A 21,694-nucleotide genomic window follows, 5' to 3' on the forward strand; every position below is an offset into this window, starting at 1 on the left:
AAGAAAATGTTATATTCCCCCTTGTATGGTGGTTGCACACTTTTTTACCTGTGCATCCTCTCAAACAGGTCAGAGCACAAGAGAGGTCAGTAGTTCAGTGCTTTGCAGACTTGTTTGTCAAGACATTTCTAATGCACGAGTAGTTAAAAAAAAGCCAAGTGGTGTTAAAATGCAACAGACATGCTAGCAAACTACTTAGCTTAGATACGTATTACTACTGTAAGGCTAATAAGGACTCTCAGCTGTCAGGTACAGCACAGACAGAGCTTATTTGCCTTAAAGAGCATACTGTATCCGCCTCATGAAACAACTCACCATTCTTTCCATATCGTCTGACATCCATGAGCAGGTTTCCAGTTTCTAGCGCTTTGTTGATGGCTTCTTCCCACTGTCTATAGTCCATACATGAAACCTTTGTGCCATTGATAGCAATAATTTCATCATCTACATGCAGCTGACAAACTGATGCAGGGCTAACTACAGAAAACAAAAGAAAAATAAAATTAGGTCTCCATTCACCATTATTTTTCACCACAGTTGTGACTGGGGGTTGGGTAGGTGAAGAAATAACTCAAAGAAATTCTTATTGTTGGATATTCAGAAAGTCTTTGAAAAAAATCTATTACGCTGTAATGTAAGATCAGTAAACCTGGTATCAAAGTAGTGCTTCAATTTGAAACTTCTGAAAAAAGAACATCAGCCTTTTGGACTTGTAAACGTTCGTATTCTGGCTAGCCCATTTAATAAAACTCTGGGCCCTAGTGAATTAGAGAGGCAGCACCACAGTGTCTGGAGCCAATGATTAGCTGAAATTCAGCCAATGTTTAGGTAATCCTCTTACTTGTCAAAAAAAAAAAAAAAAAAAAAAAAAAAAAAAAAACCACCAAAAAAAACCCACTCCAAACAAAAAAACCAAACCCCAAAAAACCCAAAACAACCCAAACAAAAAAAAAACTACACACACACACAAAAAAACAAAAAAATCTAACCCAACCTCTCCCCCCCAAAAAACCAACCCCAACCTCCACCTTAATTCTAGTAGAAGCTGGCTTTCTCATGTTTTTATTTACATTTTCTGGGCTTTACTGACAAGAGCATGCTGCTTTGTTGTTTTGCTAAAATAGCTTGCTAGCTCCAATTTGACTGGTAATTGGACTCACAACATTGCTCTGTGCTGCCCCAGACTTCTCTGGATTCTACTTATTTTGACTATTAAGAGCAAATTTTACGGCAGATTGAACTTTGAATTCTACTGATATTTTGCAAGATAGGCTGCACTTTATACCCTTCTTCATCTACTACACACTGCCAGGTGATCTCACTAGCCTAAGGACAGAGAACATACAGGACCAGTTAATAAATTTTTTTCTATTTAATTCAGAAAATGTATGAGCTGAGAAACTCAAACTTCCCCAAGTAAGATTTTATGAATTACATCTGAATGGTTCTTCCATTAACAGTTATTCCCTCAGCAGAATAGAAAATGGAAAAAAGCCAAGTGAAATGAAGTTGAAGATTGTACAATAAATCCTCACGTTAATAAAATAAAACAAATTCGAATTACACAATGGAAGCATTTTCCAGAGTCAGTAGTGAAATTCAGACATCTTATTTAAATATACTGAGAACAATGCTATATTACATTATCAGAAACAGACGTGGACAAGCATGACAGAAGAATTTAGACATCATATGCTTCCTGACTCACTAGTAAAATGCTGCTATAAGTCTGGATCATCTGCTAAGGATTCAGATAGCTTTTAATATTCCTAGCACCCAAAGAAGTTAAGGAATGAAGAAAAACTATGCTTCCTAATACTGCACCAAACAGTGATCCATTAGTATTGTTTTTCTAGTGAACTCTAACTACTGTGTTAGAAGAGCATAGTTCCATATTCAATTCCTCTTCAAGTACACACTAAAGACTCCATTAGCAGTTACCAGTAAAATTTTCAAAACACACCAATTTCTTTTAAGCAATATTATAAAAACATGGGTGATAGTTAAACTGGAAAAAACATGCATCTCCTTACAGCCAGGAAGATGTTAAAGAATTAATGGGTTTTCTAATCTATTAGTGGAAGGTACTGTTAAGCATACTACTGATACACTACCACTGAAGTTACTATTTTCAACATCATCATTCAACATTTGGAATTGTGTCTGATTTAAAAATCTAAGATCTTTAATAACACATAGTTTGATCACATGTAGACTGAACATAGTACAGAGAATGCTTCAGGCTCAAGGGGAGACATCAGAACTGCTAATTTCCCTGCTTTGTGTTGTGACAGAAAGAGCTCTAGGAACCAAAAGAAGATTATGTTCATTTTACTCAAATAATTCGACAGGGATGAAACCTAGCTTACAGGTGAGAACAGTATACCTCAGCTCAGTTTTAGGAAAGGAAGGGAATTTAAGATTACATGGTTTCTCCTATAGTATCACCAGAAAGACATACCCAGACCATACTCCAACCATACAGATTTGAATGAATAGCAGCAGTCTCTAGATTGCATGTGTAGACCCAGCACAACCAGAACAACTTACGCTGCTCAATTTTTGGCACGTAACTTTGCCAGCTGCTCTTCCTCTATTGCCTCTGCAGTCTGTGAATAAAAGGGCTTCTCAAGTGTATAAACCAGGGTGCCTATGTTGGGCTTCTGCTCTGATTCATTTCCAGAGAAGCCTACAGCGACTATACAAAGCTGGCAATTCAGGTGCCAAAACAGGTTATGTTGCTAGTTGTCCTTCCCTGTCCAGCTCCTCCAAAACTATAGGAGACTGATAATTTATACTGCTGTAGAGGATTTAGTTTACATTACATAAAACAAGTACTGTTCTTTTTCATAAGTTTCCCTGAAGATAAAGGTAAAAGGTTTTTCTTTCTTACTACTCCTCAATGAAAATAAACCAACCAAATATTCACTCATTTTCCATATATATTTAGTTATCTCTAACATATCCTGACCTGTTGTTATTACAACAGATAAATACTAGTTCAGTCATACAAAAAAATTAAAACTTGAAGGAAGTGGGTCAAATTTACTTTGTACTGCATGCCTACAAGTGTTTGATCTCAGACACGTGCACTGCTACATCAACACAATCTCGAAAAATGGTTGCAAATAGGGTGGGTGGAAGGGAAAGGACTGAAAAAATAAAGATTATACGGCACTGGGGAAGTTGTCAGAACAATGTCTAGATTAATGACTACCTAATTTTTAGTATAAGGTTGAAAATCCCTGTAAAAAAAAATAAGAACTACCTTCCTTTATATGTAGCAAATGGATCTTGCTGTAACATGTATTACAAGCTTAACTCTTATTAAGCTTTTTGAGAACACTTATAAGACATTGCTTTTGCTTGCCAAGTAGTTTCCTTCACATTTTTTTGAAGGAAAAGCATATGTAGAATAGAGTCATAGTAGTAAAAAGATAAATGCAGGTTATCTATCGCCTGAAGAAAATCATATAGCTAGTTAGGATGACAAGTATGTCAAAACAATCAGAGAATGTCTTCCTGGAAGCTATTACTGGGCTCACAAAAAAGGTAACTGGGAACAGCTGGTGTGGATTTGCTAAGCCTAAATCATGTTGATCAACCCAGTTGTCTTCAATGATGAAATTACTAGATCTGTGGATGAAGAGAGAATGGTGGATACCATCCACCTTGTATTTAATGAGGCTGTTGGTGTGATCTTCCACAGTATTGTGGCATCAAAGTTGGGATGGTATTGTGTACAGGGCAGAACAACCAGATGGGTGAAAAACTTGCTGGGCTGTCAGGCTGTATGGGTAGCAGTTAATGGTTCATATTCTGCCTGGAGGCTGGTTACAAGTGAAGCTCCCCAGGGATGTATCCTGGGACCTGGCCTCTCTACCATGTTCACCAACAACAGGAAGTGGTAAAACACACCCTCAGCAAGTTTGCAAACCATGCAAACTTGCCAAAAAGGAGAGGGTGGAGAGCTGGGCTACTGTTTAAAGCAGGAACATGACATTCAACAAGGCCAAATACAGACAGTCCTGCTCCCGGGATGGACTAACCCCAGTGATGGTACAGGCTGGGGGCTGATGGGCTGGACAGCAGGGCTGGGGGGATCCTGGCAGTGGTGGGGCTATATGAACCAGCATGGTCGAGGGAAGTGCCTATCCCATTCAGCCAGCATTTGTTATACCACATCGACAATACTGTGTCCAGCTTTGGCTTCCCACTGTAAGAGAGACATTAATAAACTGGAAGGCCATGGGGATGGTCAGGGCTGGAGCACTTGCCCTGTGAGGAGAAGCTGAGGGGTATGGGCTTGTTCAGCCCAGAACAGAGAGACTGAAGAGGGACCTACAGCAGTCCCCCCCATTATCTATCAGGAGGTCACAGAGAAGGGAAAGCCTTCTCTATTGAAATTTATGGCAGGAGAACACAGCGCAGTGGTTATAAACAAAGGTCAGTCTGACTGGATATGCATAGAAAATTTTCTCCAAAAGGATAATTACAGAAGGCCCAGAGAGGCTGTGCAGTTTCCATCCTTCAAAGGTCTCAAACCCACCTGGGTAAGGCCCTAGGCAACTTAGTCCAAATTCAGTTTTGACACTTTTGAGCCAGGGTTTTCTCTAGGTGGTCTCTCAAGGCCCTTTCCAATCTGAATTATCCTTTAACTTATCCTTAAAAATATGAAACACAACATTCATAAGCACATAACAGACAGATCTTACTCTTTCAATGGGCTGTGCTTTAAAGGAAGCTGCAGCTATTGAATACAGATACAACATGAGCCAGTTGATGAAAAAAAGTGTTAAACACAAGCCATAAATGAGAATACCAAGAGACAGTCCATTCTCCATTCAATCTATACTTTGCACCCTTCCTTGTGAGAACTGTAATAAAGCATAACCAAGATAACAGCCACAAGGCCTTCATCTTCTCCTTGCCTACGGGGCTGGGGATAGAGCCCACATGGACCTTTGTGAATGACCAGCAGGAACACTCACCACCCTCAGACTTCTCATTTACAGCTGGCAATGCAAAGAGGCAGTTCTCTGCCTCCAAGTAACCAAATTAAACCAAAAGACTAGCAGCAAGAAAAGCAAACGGAAAGTTGCTCTTCACGCAAAGTGTATATTAGAGGTTACAATCTAATTATGAGAAGTATCCAGCTACAGCGAAGAGAGGTCTAAAAACTGTCTTTGAAATGGGGGGAAGGGGAAAATTAAGGCTGCTCAGTAAGTGCTGTTAAATGGTATTTTTTCCTCTCTGGAAAGCATAATGAAGGGCTAACTAAATGAGAAGTTTCCAGTTATTTCTCCTTTCTCAGGATGATCTTGTGTTAGCTGGAAGAAAGGGCACAATTAAATATTCTTGAAGTATTACTGGCAATGGGAAAGATCACTGTTCAGAAAACAAGTATTATATGTGATTTTCTTGGGTATTTGTGTGTTGGTATGCTTTTTTTTTTTAATGAAGAAAACAGAGCTTTTTCTCTGCAGAAGACTGTGAAAGCTTAGAAATAAACTTTATGTATGTTTCATTTCAAGACAAAAATGTTTGCTTTTCCTCAGTATCAAAACAGCTGGAAAAAAAAGAATCTGCACTAGAAATGAATTTAGAAGTCAAAACTGCTTAAAAGTATTAACTGTCTCCAAGATCTAACATGACTAAGAAAGGGAAATTTGAAATAAAAATACTAACTCCTAAGGTTCCTCTGCATGTGTTTACAAACCATATGAAGTGAAATCTTTTGAACTTAGCTGAAATATAATATATAGTATACTGGATTGCATCAAAAGAAGCGTGACCAGCAGGTCGAAGGAGGTGATCCTGCCCCTCTGCTCTCATGAGACCCCACTTGGACTACTGTGTACAGTTCTGGTGTCCTCAACATAAAAAGGACATGGAGCTGTTGGAGCAAGTCCAGAGGAGGGCCATGAGGGTGATAAGGGGGCTGGAGCACCTCCTGTATGAAGATGGGCTGAGAAAGTCGGGGCTGTTCAGCCTGGAGAAGAGAAGGCTGCGTGGAGACCTCATAGCAGCCTTCCAATATCTGAAGGGGGCCTACAGGGATGCTGGAGAGGGGCTCTTCATCAGGGACTGTAGCAATAGGACAAGGGGTAATAGGTTTAAACTTAATACAGGGGAAGTTTAGGTTAGATACCAGGAAGAAGTTCTTTACTGTGAGGGTGGTGAGGCACTGGAACAGGTTGCCCAAAGAAATGGTAAATGCTCCACCCCTGGCATTGTTCAAGGCCAGGCTGGACAGAGCCTTGGGCAACATGGTTTAGTGTGAGGTGTCCCTGCCCATGGTAAGGGGGATGGAACTAGATGATCTTAAGGTCCTTTCCAACCCTTACTATTCTATGATTCTATGAAAGGAACAATCTGGATATTGCCCCTTACTACTGTTCTCTAAGGAGCTTGGTGAATGTTTGAGTGCTCACATTTGTGCCTCTTCAGTGGTTATAGAAATATCCTTGATTAAGGAAATGCCTTTTAGACATTTGTGCATTCAATCAATTCCAAGAGATGAGGATTCACAGAAATACATTAATAAACTAAATACTGATTTTTCAGTTCTTCACCTGATATTTAAAAATATTAGCAGCATTCTTGACAGCAAATGCCTTCATTTAGAAGCCTCTGCAAACTAAACACAGGAACAAAAATTTGTGCAGTTAATACATATTTACCTTCTTCAACTGTCTTTACAAAGACCCCTGAAGAACTCCAATTTGTTGTAAACCCAAAGCTGCGACTGTGGCCAGGTCTCTGGTTTATACTGATTCTCATTTCACTGTACTGCTCCTGAAAAATAAAACATGACACTACAGTATCTGGTATCACAGGAATCTAAATGAGGGAAAGTTTATCCTCTAAATAGGTGAGGCTGGTCACAATGTACACTTTAATCATCTATTATTACCATCATAGACAAGGGAAACAGTGTTGAAGTCAGTTAACTAACTAACTCATCTGTTTTTTGTTCAAACAGGTACATTTTCAGTTTACATTCATATTTTCTTTACACATATATTTAGCTATGCATTTCTCTTATTTTAAATGTTTTGTAACACAATGCTACAAAATGTAAGGAGTTTGAGGACACTAAACCACTAAATGGGTCTTTACGGATAGATAGTCTTGTAAATTTGTGGAATGCGCTGCCTCCCGAGAGAACATGTCAGATGTGAAAAAGTCAAATAACAGGAATTCATCTGTACTTTTTGCACACCCTACAATGAGCATCATCACTTTCTTTTAGGTTCAATGCTGCAAGTAGATTTACTTGGGTGAACTATCATCTTTTTAATCTTGTGTGAAACACTACTAGTTTGATATGCATTTTGTAATGGAGGCCTCAGATAATAAAACTGATCCCAGAATTAGCTAGAATCCAGATCTTCTATTCTAGTGGACTTTCAAGATGCTTTTAAAATCAGAATAAAAACTTAACGTTACCATTTTAAACTACAGAAATATTTGATTGGGAAAACATTTTGGAACATTTGCTTTCAATCCCACACTATATTATGAACATGCGTTGCATACATAAACATTTTAATGCAAACTCATTAAAAAACAATTAAAATACTCAAATGCATGCTATTCACTTCATTATCATGGAACTGACACTGTTATAAAGGAAAAACAAAATAGACTTTTTTCTGTCAAACACAGTTAAAATAGATATATTCCAACCTATGCATGGAGGAAACTCCACATATTTATATGCGTACATTAAACATACAATTACATTTTAGTTGCCTAGTGAACCAGCCTTCCTGAAGGGTTAGGATTTAAAGCATTTATGTCTAGGTTTCTAAGCCAATTCCCCAAAGCTCCTATGTTGGTAGGATGCAGCAAGCAGCTATAGGGAGCACTGCACAAGCAGATGTAGCTAGCCAGAGAATGCTTCAGCAGTACCCGAGTGCTGGGTATGGAAGAAAACAACATTGCAAGGCAAAATCCTGAGGTTTCACCTTGTGTCACAGGAATGTTCCTGGCACAACATTCCCTGTTACAGCCCAGGGTAGAAAATAAGTCCTTTCTTCAAAACACAGCTACTAGCTTGCAAATGATCCCATACAACCCAAGTCCTTAGGTGAGTAACAGTATTTCATATTAGTTAGAAATGTGAATCTATGAATAGACAGGTTAGGTTTTTACACTGTGATAGAGCACATTTAAAGCTTCTGAATTTGAGAGTGTTGCTAGAAATTACTGTTGCTGTTGTTTTTACTTCCACCATCCCAACTCGGTGGGGTTCTTTAAACCTACCTCTTGTGAGAGGAGTAATACGACTTTGTGCACTGAACTTCATCATTTGGACAGGTCATCTCCAAATCACTTAGTACTCCATAAACCTGGTGTTATTGCCCTGATGACTATTGAACTGTATCAATCCCGCAACTCTGGCAATGATTTACAAACATGCCAAATAAAGCTTGCATTCCTTAAGTTATAGCTTGTTCGAAGCACAACACAAGCTTTTTTTAAACATTTCTATTTTTTAATTTTATTTTCAAACAAAACCAAAATACATAACTCATTTGCAGGAAGGATGATTTATAATCTTGTGACTAATGAAAAGAAGATAAAAAAAAAGTGGACCTAGTACACGTTGTTCTCATTTGGCTCCCTTAAAATGATACAAAGAACTCATATCTAATCTATGTTTTCACCGATTAGAACAGCAATTTCTCCGCCTGCTTTTGTAATAACACAGGAAAAAAAAGATCATGATCTCCTTCCTTATAAAACAATCAGAGTTTCAAAAAATTATGATAATTTCATTGCAATGCCCAAGGGGTATCAGAAGTATTAAGCTGAAATGTGTTCCTTTTCCACAAGTGATTAGGAAGAAGAATGGTTCAGTGTCTGAATTTATAAAAAGCTGGTGTGGGAAGTGATTTCATAAATCAGCATTTAAGGTCTTACCATTCTCACCCAAGCAACTGGCACAATTAACTTTTACAGCAGCATGAGGAATGCAAAGAATTCATCTCTAATCTGTCGAGCCATTTGAACAACCTCATTACATATTACAGAAAAGTATCAACAATTAAAGCTATTGCTCCGTTTTTTCCACATGTGAAACACGCGATCAATTAGAAGCAGCAGCCCTTGAGGATATATATTTCAAAAAAACCACTGAAAGACCCAACTCCTGGATCAGCACATACACAAAGAGATGGTGATTTGCTTTAAAATTTATTAATGTGAACATTAATTAGATTAATTTCAAGTGAATAACTAGAAGAAAAGGATGGGAGCTCAGGCCACAACAGATGGAAAAAAAGGATAGTTTGATAGTAATGTTTAAGGCTGGCCTTTAAAAAGATGATCTTTATTTTCCACCACCAGTTTAAAAGTGCAAATGAATGCTACAGCAGCTCAGATCATTCATCTAACTGACACACCTGATTGTGTGCACAATGTGCTACACTGGAGAATAAGAAAAACTTTGTAAGCATCACAGTGTTTAGAATAACTATTTTGAATTAGAATGACAAATAAAATTAAGCACACGACATAAAATGGGTAGGCAAAAAATGCCGCAAGAGCACCAATAATTTGCTTTCCAAATATTCTATTATTTCCCCTGAATTAAATCAAAGGAAATAGTAGTTCACAGAACTGTTTTCTTACTACCAAAAAATACTTGCATTAGATGTAATTTCACTTTTCTTTTACTCTACTGTAGCATTCAGTAACACTAAGTAATCACATTATTTCCACACTTACCTGGGATTTTGAATCCCCAGGCTCTGGCAGACTCACATTTTCTGCAGAAGATGCAAGTGAAAGAGAATCAGGAGGAGAGCAATACTCTGGTTTAAGAATACTGCTTCCAGCATCTTCGTCTTGGGATTTTACAGGTAATGCTGAACTAGGAGGAGGTGTTGACTGAACACCTTCTTTTTCCTCCTCCTCCTCCTCCTCACCTCTGCTTTTGAATGCACCAGCGGAGAGAGGGTGTGCAGAGTCTGGTTGTGAAAACGAACTGCTAGTGAACAAAGTTTGAGTTCTTTTAGGTTTTTCTACTTCTCCATTGTATTTCTGGGTATCATCCATCTAGGACAAAAATAACAGTTTAGTAAAAACATGCTTAAAGAACAACCCCAAACCGTAGTCTTTCAGGAATCTACACATTTGACAAAAAACTCCCTTTCATGCAAATTCTGGTTACTGTACCCATTATTAATTACCTACTTTAAAGAAAATACACTTTTTTTTTTCCTCCTGAAGTGCTTGCCGCATAGTGTAGACTTTTTAAAAGAAAAATGTTAAAGTCACCTGCTTAGAATGATTTGCATTCTTACCATTTTTAAAATTGAGACAAATAAGGAGTTAGGAGAAAGCTATGAATATCAACACAGTTAATCAGGGTGGAGGGAGAGTGTGGATATCAATTTCTCTGTTTCAGTGCTTTCCTGAGCAGGTAAATTTTAAGGTAGCATAAAACTTCAATTTCACCAGAAGTCAGCAGAGCAGGGGAAACTTATATCACCTGTAAAATTTGTCTTTAGCAGTTAATTATGTTAACTTAGTTTCAGGCAATTACATCTGACAAAAACAGGTTTTTGATAAGAAACATGAAGGAGACTTACTAAAAGTAATAAAAAGATTATTCTACCAAATATATTTATCAGCCTTATTTCTAGGAGTGCCTTTAAGTACAGAAACATGAGTAAAGATCTAAAGCCATGACAGAATTGCCTGCTCTATTAACACAGCCTTCATCAAACAGCAGATGATTTAAGAATAAATAAAATGTTAAAACTCTACTGTTCCCCCAGCTATCCAAGACCCCAAACTGCAGGAATGAAGCAGAATTTTACCGTGAATGACCGTGGAAGTGACGAGATTCCTCTTGAGTGGACACCAAAAGGTCTTGGTGTAACCACAGATGTTAACCTAGTGGTATCCGTTTTCTGGTAACTTCTCGGGAGAGAAGCTGAAACCTGAGCTGACCCAGTTTGAGCATTCGCTGTGTAGCGGGTAAACAAAAGAGCCGAGCTCTGCTCCTCTGCCAGGCTCTTTGGTGGAGAGGGAGCTTCATGAGCAGCCAAGTTCTCTCGCAGGTTCTCCTTGCGCTGTTGCGCGGCATTTGCACTTTTGCTGTCCTTAGTGATGTAGGTGGTATCTTCTTCCAAAAGGTAGTCTTTTGCTGCTGACAGTGTGGAAGGTGCTTTTTCTTCAGTAAACACATCATCGTTCAGTGAATATGTCCATCTGTGTTCGTATTTTCGCTGCCTGTAGGAGTCTTGATCTCTGTCCTCCCTATGGAGACAGAGCACATTAAAACACCAAAGCGACCAACAGGCAACCCCTAAGTCTTTCAACTACTGAATGTTTAAAGCAAAGCACAAACTGAGAAACACATCTCCAGTACGTGAAAATGAATGACATCATTCAATTCATAGTATTTTAATGTATTTTTAAATCTACCTTCTTCCCCTTCCTCCCCATTTCAATACTCCCATAACACTCAGGTGTACTACTGTCACATTATTAAGTTGCCACCATGACAGAAATCTCTTTGCCAAGAAAATGATATAGCTATTCAAGTTACATATCCTCAGAAATCCAGACTTTATTGAGGAAAAAATGAGAAGGTAGTCCCATAACACTGCTGAATTGTACAGTTCTGCTGATGTGCCTGCTCTGTGAAAATGCTAAATACTGAATTTTAGATAACAAAGATGGTGTCTTGAAGCTCAGTTGTTCAGGGTTTGTTTTCTGCTATTCATTCCTTTTGTCATAAAAGAACAACCACCACAGAGTTTATATTTACCCCATCATTTTTAAGATTCTGACAATTCTGGCCATTCAATACAACTAGCGTTTGTATTTTTATTCAAAAGACTAATTTTTGTACTCAGAAATAATTAAAAAAATCCCACCAGAAACACAAACCATTCTTAAATTTCTTTTATGAATACATGCCATGTCCATATTCCCTTCATCTCAGCCATACATGTATTTGAAAGACTGTTACCAGTAGAAGTGGTACTGTGCTACTCAGTTTACATTTTTGACTCTTTGGAGAGAATCTTGTTCTGTAAACACCCAGAGGAGCAACTGGGGACAGAAAGGAAATCAAGCAAAAGTCTACAGATCTGTGACATACATTACAATTCTGGCTGTATTCATCCACAGTGGCTAAAAGAATAGCAAATGCAGTGATAGAGGAAAGAGAAATAGTTAAGTTCATCTAGGAATAAAAAAGGCAGCTATTCAGTTCAATGCTATGGTTTTAATTTCTTCAAAGTGGGTGCAAATACTAACTTCTCAATACATTTATTTACGGATAGTAGAGTAAAACACCATTTATACAGCAAAACTGTATCACTTTCGGTGAAAACAATGCATTAGCGGACTATATTCCGTCCTTTGATTGCCTAGATTTCTGCGTTATGTTTTGAAACAAAAATTGTTGAAATGTCTGCAGAATCAATTGCAACTTGCCAGTAAAAGCTGCTCAAGAATTTAAGGGAATAGAAATGCTCAGAAATAAGTTCTTCAACATAATACTCCCATTAGGGTCATTACCTCTCCTGCTGCATTTCTTTCAGTGACTTGGTACTCCTTTCAGACACCTCAGAGGCTCTCCTTTCTATTTCTTCTCTCTCTTCCTTCTTCTTTTGCAATTCAGAAGTGAAGCTCTTTCTACGATTCTTCCATTTTGCTAGATCCTATAAGAATAACATGAACATATACAATCAGATTTTCTCAAGACTTCTTAGACCTACATCACACTACCTACTGCCCTGATTTTATTTGCATGCCTGCATTGCAGCACTATTTTCATGTACCTTCCCCTACTAAATGAGGAAGGGGCTCTTGTATTTCAGTTAGGGTTACAGGCTTGCTCACTGCCTGTTAAAATAAACAATTGTAATCACTGGACTACAAGTGGAAAAGTACATGTTTTGCCCTCCCCCCCATTAAAAAACAACACTTTCTAATTTATTCTAGAATATTTCACTCAGTGACACATAGTGGAAAACAAATGCAAATACCATTTGTATTTCTTTGTTGTAGGATCTGGAGTTTGGGATGATTCCCTCTGCCTCCCCCTCTCTGATCCCCCGAAATCACTACTATGTTAAACTGATACATTAGCTTGAGAACAAAAATGCTTTAAATTCTAAATTGAAAACATATACTTCTGTACTTTCTTCATTTCTGTAAAACCACAACGTGGACTGGCAATATTCTCCATGAAATACTAGAACTGAGTTAAAAGTAGTACTGAATATTAGAACTGAGATGGCTGAGGTGCTTTAAACAAACAACAGCGAACTTCTTGCTTGGTGTTCTGTTCTTAATTTCAGCTTCTTGTTGGTAATCATTGTCAAGCAGAGATTTTAATAAAAAAGAAAAGGTCTTCAGATACCATTATGATGCTGTGCAAAGCTATCACATCGGTTTACAATCTGGATTTTAGACAGAATTATTAAGGGATAGAAGCCTCGAAAATTTGCATGGGGAAATATTATTTCCCTCCCTTCTCCCAAAGGATCAAATGCTCAGACATTCAAATTGTTTCACTAAAAAAGTATTCACAAATTTCAGATAAGTCATGAAGCCCTAACTTTTATGTCCAGAGAAATCAAGCCTGAAGGCTTTATTACAATATGTACAAGTCTTAACCTGAAGCATTAATCAGATATTTATGATGATATTTAAAATAAGTTCAGTTCTGCATTAAACAGACATCCCTAGCAGTTGCACAAGACAGATCTTTTCAGAAGACAGCCCCATAAATTGCTGCACACATGCCAAAGCCTGTTTTCTAGGGACACTGAAGGTAGGCAGCACCCAGCCCTTCAGCAGGACACATGAGGAGGGGTAAAAAGTGCTTACTTCTTGCCATTTTAGATCTTGTTCTTGTAACTGTTCTTTGATCTTTTGTAGCTCTTCATAACGGATTTTGCGCAATGACTGCAGCTCCTCTGCACTGACATCATTCAAAGATTTGCTCCTAGAAAGAAAAAGAGTACTGGGCTTTATCACATCTTAGCCATCATCTACGCAAGTGAAACCTTTGAGAGAGAGAGACGTTGATATTAGTACAACTGAGTTCTCAAGTGTTATTTTGAACAGAGCAGGAAACACATGGGTAGCTGAATGAGCAAGGCTGGGATGTGCTCTATGGCCAGCATTTGAGTCACTAGTTGCATATTTGAGCAAATAAAATCAGGTTAAGGGAATAAGCAGCTCTGTAGCAGCTCCACGCGGATCGTTCACATCGAGCTCTTTGTATCCAACTGATTCCTTTGTTTCTCTCTTTATTGACCTTACTCTTTTCTTTGACTAAGAGGCACCCCGCTCCCAGAGTCCGAATTGCCATCCTTTCACTGCTTTCTCCAGTAACAGCTCTTGAATCACCTCCCATTCTTTCCTTCCTTAGGTTAATCATAAAATCAAGTCAGTCATTAAAGTTTCTAAAAAACCAAAAGTAATTAACTGCTCAATTCTCAGTTCATGCACATCACTAGCCTACTTTACTCCTCCCCAGGCCTCCCTGATGCTTTTCATCCAAGTCAGGATGGTTAACACAGCCATCTTCTCACTACTTCCTTCAACATGGCTACAAGTTTCTCCCCGTGAACTCCTACTCACTAGCTCCCCTTAATCAAAATTCCTCAAAGCTCACCTTTCATGCCTTCCCCCCTGCTTCTCAAATGCTATTTTCTCCTTTAGTCTTTCACACTGCAGTGATAAACAGAAGGACTTTTACTTTAGGCATAGGACAAGACTCCTGCTCAACTACAAGCCTCTGAGACACCAAGCAAAATGCAGGTGTTTCATCATAAGGTTCAATGCTGCAATATAAAAAGAAAGGTAGGCTTATGGGGCTTACCTTTTTTTTTTTTTTTTTTTTTTTTGCATTTATCCAAACAAAAACTGAATGATGAAGAGGTGTAACCAAGTTCTAAGAGGGCTTGGAAGTGTGTCGCTTCTCTGATACAACAGAAAATCAGGTTAAAACCAAAACTGATTCAGCACAGAGCCTTGCTCCAATCTGTTACATACCAAGAGAGCTCTGAACTAACAGATAAGACTCTCTCACCTCCTGCCAAGAGGCCCTGCTCACTTTCACTGGTAACATTAGACTTTGGCCTTCAGCCTCTAGAAACAGAGGCTAGAGCATTAACTCATTATACCTGTTTGCTTGTCTATTTTTTGACTAGGAGGAATGCCAAATTTAACACAAATCTCCTGGTCACTATTGCAGAAACTCTTTTCTTGTGCAGTTCTGGGTTTTTTTGTTTTTTAATTTGTTAAGTTGTATCATGTCTAGAAACAGTTTTGGGTAACCAAACTGTACATAAATATCAAAACTCTTTCCCAGGAGTTCAAGAAAACTTACATTACATGTCTAGGGTTTCCTTTTCTTTCTCTTGAGTTGCTACATCTGCCTGCAACAAAATAGGACAATCTAGTCCTAAATACAATATGCCTTAGTATATTCATACTAAGGAACAGGATGTTAGTTTCAATTCTAGTTTTAACTTTGAAAACTAACTAGTGATTTCAGCCTTCTGAGTCTCCCTCCCTTAACATCTAACTTCTTCCAAAATGTTTCTTGCTTCTTCTGGAAGTGTTTAGTCATTTACTAGGTTTTGCCTCAGGGTAAAAGACAAATAAGGAGATAAATAAATGTACAGTAAAAAAAAAAAAAAAAAGAAAAATAGAACATGCAGAACCAAATACTTAACATGCCATGACACTGTAAGTGGAAAAATATTTCTCTTTCAGTCACAGTACATCACAAACAAAGTCTAAGTTCACATGGCACTAACCAGTAAGTTTACCACTGAGGCTTCAACAACCTGAAGTATACAAAATAACCAAAGAACATTCATCAGTCCCATGATAAATACCATGTCATTAATTATCTTCAGATTATATCTGTACAGCCTTTGGAATAAAATATTTACTAATCTTCCTTTACATTTCTGAATGTTTTAAAGCCTAATTTAAATACCGAACACCAAGCACTTCAGCAGGAATAAAATACTAGAGCTGATTTTCAAAGTGCCTGATAACCCTAACTTGGATACCCTAGATGCCAGAGAGAACTTTTGATAGATGCATAGCTTTTAGTCTCTTACATTCGTCACATAAATTGCCCAAGCACAGAACAACAAAGCAGCATGCACAAGTTGTTTCCAGCATGAGTTTTTAGCTACTGTGCATGCACGAAAATATAGAGGCAAACATAGCATTATGATCTTTCAAGCTTTTATAAAACTTACCCTTGCTCATCAGAAAGCTTTTGAAACAGTCTGAGAAATCAGAAACCAAAAAAGAAAAGATTCAGTATCTTGATATTCGTAACATTAACACCACAAATATACCAGCACTCTCACTAAGTGAAGGGGAAACTGAAAGCCTGAGGACCAGTCAACATGGAACAGCACATCAGAGATCTGACACTAGTCAAAAGACAGATCAGGACTTGCGTGATGTGTAAGTCAGGCAGAAAACTGACAGAACAAGGCTGCCTACAACTTCTCAATTGTTCCAATTTAGCAATATTACATGGATAGAGCCTTGTATTAATTCTGCACCACTTACTCCAGTGCTGCTGAACAGCAAGATGCTCAGAAGATACTCGTTTCAAGAAATGAAAATTAGTGCTAACTTGAGTCCCAGCAAGGCTTACAGAGCCTGTTCTCTTGTTACTTCAACCACTTTTGATATTAAATGAAACTAAATCTTGGAATAGATAAAAGGCCTATTTAGAAGTTTAGCAGATTAAGTGAAGAACGAAATTAATCCAGTGTGATTCAAGTGGATTTTCAGTAGTCTTGAATATGAGTATTTTATTGTATTGAATGAATTCTTAAAACGTGAAATATTTTCAAGCACTTCAGAAATATTCCTCTGTGAAGCTCACACTTTGTTAACAGTATTAAGCTTAAAAACTAAACGCAGCAACATTAAATACCAACTGGAACATGGAAGTGTCTTAGTCACAAAATAATGATGCACAGCTGGGAGAAATGAAACTTGCAATGCCGTATTTTCTGAGCTAAGCAAATAGTTGATACCCTACTCTTCCCCAGGATGTACAAAATCCAAAAGAGACCTAGGAAGTAGTTAAAACCAGTATTCAGTCAGAGAAGTTTTGAGTATATCAGAAAAGGATTAGGGGAAAGTATTGATCAGGACTGTATGACAGCAGGAGAGAAACACTGGCAGAATAAAATATGTAACAGTGGAATTTAATATTACATGGACACACAACTTGCATGCACAGTGACTTAGAGTGGGCAAAACACTACTGATATTTTTTTCCACTCATCTAATTATCTCAGAACTGTGGCAGGACAGTTCACAAGCATTTTCAATTTAGGTGCAAGCAAGAACATCAGAATGCCTATTTCCGGAATCTGTCATCAAAGCATTCACATGTTTCAGAAGTGTTTTTACCATTTATATGGGGGAGAAAAAAGAAAATATTTCTAGCCTCCACAGTCTTTTGAATAATCACTATTTCTGTTGAACCATGGAAAGAAACTTATTCAGAACTTTGAGCCTGAAGGAATGCTAACATATTTTCCCTAAAATAGCAGCCTACAACTAGAAAACATTGTAAATTTTTTGTTGAAAATATGGTATTGCAGTCAGGAGCTTCTATTCAAAGCAAATAAAAAGCTTGTCCAGGACACCACGAACAAATAGCAGATTGGCACTCTACAAATGGCTCAGCACAAGACGATGCTTTTCTGAATGGAAAGGGTTCAGCTGCACTCAAGCACAATCCGTGCAGGACGCAACCTGACCTCTCCACCATCTGACGTTTCTTGTGTCTAACTTTGCTGGCCTCCCTGATTGCTTCCCACTTCTTCCAGTCATCTTCACTGCACGGACCCGGGATGAAATTTACTGGCTGGGCGTTGCTTCCCACCTTCCAAGATTCTAACTTGCGGGTCACCATATCATCCTTCTTATGGCGGGAAGATGGTGACAGCACTCTGCCGTTGCTCTTCCTTTCCTCCGGTGTAGTGTTTTTTTCAAGTAAACACAGAAATTTGGACCGTATCTCCTCTGGAAGACTCCATGGATCAGGAAAGAGTGCTGGATGATACTTGTCTGGAGCACCCGATAAAGGTACCTCTTTCCTCTGAGAGAGGATTTTACGGAAAATCATGTCATCCTTCTCCAAATCTGGAATCACAGGTTGGCCCTCTCTGGGTTGCAGAATTATCTCACCCTCTATGAGAGGCTCCTGCTCAGAGAAGTTTTTTAAATACCGGGGGTCTTGGAGAACAACTTGATTCACATGGAAAGCCCCGGTTTTCCGAATGAAAAAGTCATCATTTTCCAAATCTGGATACAGATACCCATTTTCTGCATCTCCTTGATTGCTTCCTGGTATAAAGGAAATATTCTTTCTACATTTTATGAGCCTAGGGCCAGAAGTAGGATCAATTTTGGTCTTCGTTTCGGAAGACAAGTAGTCAGAGTATTTTTGCAGAGCCTGAAGTAACGAAAACTGACTGAAGCATATAAAACAAAAGGAGGGAAGTAAAAATATCATTAAGTAGCAAGAGACAAACAGATCACAATGTACTGTGATATGCATTTGGTTTAGATTTGCAGCATCCCGAGCAGCACAACTACACCACTTGGCATTCACCATCACTAACTGTAGCACAGCACACATCAACCAACGTAAAGGTATCACGGCATACTAACCTGCTCAGAAACAGCACGCTTACATGCTCACACACAAAGCCAGTAACCCTATGCAGCATGTTACACTTTTGCATTTACACCTTCAAGAAGACCAGCAACTTATGGCTACATTTAAAAAAAAAAAAAAAAAAAAAAGGAGAAAAAGGTAACAACCAAAAAAGCGTAACATTACAGGATGTGGTTTAATTTCATTCAGCTGTTGCATATCCAGCCATTTCTTTTTGATGCAGCAAGAGTACAGTTCATGCAGCAATATCAACCTGGGCTGATCAGAAGCTTCCAAGATTTTTCCTTCTGCAATCTGTGACAATGAGCTTCCCATATAGTCAGCAGTTGGCTTATAGCTCTGATCTCTTCTGCAACTGCTGTTCCAGTCAAAACTTGGTCTTGGGTGATTAGCAACAATGGTAGAGCTTTGTTTGTAAGCAAATTCCTCCTCAGAATCCGATTTCTTTCTACTGTGTAGCAGCACAAAGAATGAGCAGAGGGAAAGAAAAATAAAACAAACACGAAGTGTACTCCTTGAGTAAAATGCACAGCAGCAACTGTGCAACAGTGTAACAGAGATAATATTTCAATTATTCTCCGGGGGTGGGGGAAAAAAAAAAACCAACAAAAAAACAACAAGAAAAGAAAAGGAGAAAACAAATCCTGCTGCTACACTGGCAATAAAAATGAAAAATAAAAATCAAGTCATACAACTACACTTTCTTTATAGGTTTCGCACACAGGAGAGAAACAGGGGCATGCATGAAAACGCACCTGAACCCTTGAATCTCTTTATACCAGGGTTTGAAAGAGGATTTCCTGATTTTTTTCCATAGCAATTCTTCTTCTGGAGTCCAAAACTTCGGAAGAAATTTGTCAAAAGCAACAACTGTATTTGCCGCTGAAGAACTTAGCTTGCGAAAATAGAGATCATCTTTCTCAATGTTTGGGATGCCTATTTCTTCATCCTCGTCCTCATCAAAATACCCAGATAATTCTGAAGGAATGTTAGCTCTTGGTTTGTTTTCCTCTTTAGTAGCCAACTGCCTCTGCCTCCTCTGGTTACTGTGCAAAATACCCAATCAGTTAAGATATTTCAGGAGCAACTTGACATAAAGAATGCAAAAAGACATGCTTTTTGGCTCAGGAGTTCAACCTCATGAATGAAGCAAATTAGTTCTCAATTCCACTGCAGCACCAGAAATAGTAAGATATATTAAAAAAAAAAAAAATAAAAAAAGTTAAATGGTTATATCAGCATCCTATCGCCTTTGACAAAAATATGAAGTTTGCCAGAAAAGCCATAACAAATTATCAGCTCTGTTAAAATGCCAATTAGACAGCTAACTTTATGGAGTTATTTATGGACTGCAATTTAGATAATGCAATAGTTACTGGATCTTGGATTAGTATCTCTGACCTCAGTGGTTCAAGCATTGCAGCTAGTGGACCAGCTGGATAACTTTCTTGTGAGCAAGATTTAGGAGAGTCATTGCGCAACATGAAATGATGTCCAGGTGTAGCAGAGCTTACAGGGCTCTTTTTGACTAGAAATCTACGATTTGCTAAGTCATCCATAACCAGGTCAGGCAGCCTTCTTTCATCTTCTGAATCAGAGCCACTGTCATACTCATAGATCATCTGGAAGGAAGCTGGATTTGTGAGCCCACACTCTGCTCTGCTATTTTGGCAGGAGGCTGCGGGATTCCTTTCATGTCCACTGAGGTTGACCAGAACAGGAACAGAATGAAGACAGTGAAGTCACGAAAGCAATGATGAAACCCAAAACTGCCCACTAATCTCATCCGTATGTACCAAGAAGCCGGACAACTGAAGTTCACCAGTGTATTTTGGAAGACTTTAATGAGAAACCGAAACTACCTCTCATGAACTTGCATTTAAGAGCATTAAAATCCCCTCTACCTAGAGTCTGACCAGTCTCAAAACATTACTTAAATGCCAGAAAACCAGTCAAGTTAAAAAAAAAAAAACACACAAAAAAAAAAAAAAAAAAACCAAACACCAAACCAAAACAACAAAACAAAATGCCAACCACGCCACCACACCAAAACATCCCCCCTGTTAAAACATGGAAACTCTAACACTTTACTTTGTATTGCAGCAACACCAGCTTTTCTTTAACTAATAAAGAAATAATTTATTTTTAAAGTCTTAAATCAAAGTCTACTTTACTAAGACTGCACACCAGTACCTTGAAAACGTTCCATCTGAGTCGGTAAAGACAGGACTTGCCCAGCTCCTCCTGTTGTCCTCATTCTTCTCTGTCCTTTTCTTCCTTAAGGGTGCTGGCACATATGCTGTCTGCTTGTTTTTGTTGGGTAAGAAGCGATTGAAATCAGTGGTAGGCTTCGGTTCAATCACAGAAATCCTGCGGTAAGACCTGTCATCTTTATGGGAGTCATGCATTTTGAAAGGCAGTTCTGAGTCTGTGTCACTGTCACAACCTTAGAAGAAAGGGGTAAAAAGGGAAGGCACAAACATTATTCTCTAGGTACAAGCTTCTAGCTAGAACATTGACCAAAATCTAAAATCAATTTAACTCTATATTTGGAGTGTCTCAGCCATGAATTTACTGATAGAACAGTAGGAGAGGTATTTTTAGAGGTTTGTGGCAAAGCTGTGATAAGGTCCATTAAGCTGAATGTAGCCCCTGCTACATTTGTTCCATTCTTTCGCTATCGCTGCTCCCTGCAGGAAACAAAGTGCTAACCTCTAGACATAAACCAGCATAGAAGTTTAATTAAATATACTTGACACTCAAATTTACTAACACAGACAAGCTACCAGCAAATAGCATAGCAACATGCTCATTTCACCAGATTAACACCTAATAGAAGCCCAGGTACATCACATATATAGCATGGCTACATATTGCTTTGCTCAGATCAGAATTTCTCTGTGTGACTTCAGCCCAATGATTTTGCGTCATTCACATGTAACAAATCCAAAAGCTCGTTATTTTTATAACTTT

At 38.4% G+C, this 21,694-nt stretch overlaps 1 protein-coding gene across 13 annotated transcripts in view; it reads right to left on the reverse strand.

The window, feature by feature from the left end:
- The window catches only part of LMO7 (LIM domain 7), a 130,006-nt gene that overhangs the window by 22,895 nt on the left and 85,417 nt on the right, over positions 1-21,694 (reverse strand). For 9 of the 13 annotated variants that reach the window (XM_030476617.1, XM_030476615.1, XM_030476614.1 and 6 more), the window contains exons 8-15: positions 20,915-21,167; positions 16,266-16,295; positions 13,867-13,984; positions 12,550-12,692; positions 10,836-11,277; positions 9,739-10,068; positions 6,684-6,798; positions 316-477 (exon numbers count right to left, since the gene is read on the reverse strand). In XM_030476617.1, the coding sequence (XP_030332477.1) occupies positions 316-477; positions 6,684-6,798; positions 9,739-10,068; positions 10,836-11,277; positions 12,550-12,692; positions 13,867-13,984; positions 16,266-16,295; positions 20,915-21,167 (1,593 nt within the window). Of the gene's footprint in view, positions 1-315; positions 478-6,683; positions 6,799-9,738; positions 10,069-10,835; positions 11,278-12,549; positions 12,693-13,866; positions 13,985-16,265; positions 16,296-17,798; positions 18,516-18,974; positions 19,173-19,476; positions 19,768-20,122; positions 20,423-20,914; positions 21,168-21,694 lie in introns of all 13 variants that reach the window. The other 4 variants (XM_030476619.1, XM_030476616.1, XM_030476618.1 and 1 more) reach the window with 4 other exon arrangements.

This window comes from Strigops habroptila, chromosome 2 (assembly GCF_004027225.2).
Source record: "Strigops habroptila isolate Jane chromosome 2, bStrHab1.2.pri, whole genome shotgun sequence".
In the NCBI taxonomy this organism is placed as follows: domain Eukaryota; kingdom Metazoa; phylum Chordata; class Aves; order Psittaciformes; family Psittacidae; genus Strigops; species Strigops habroptila.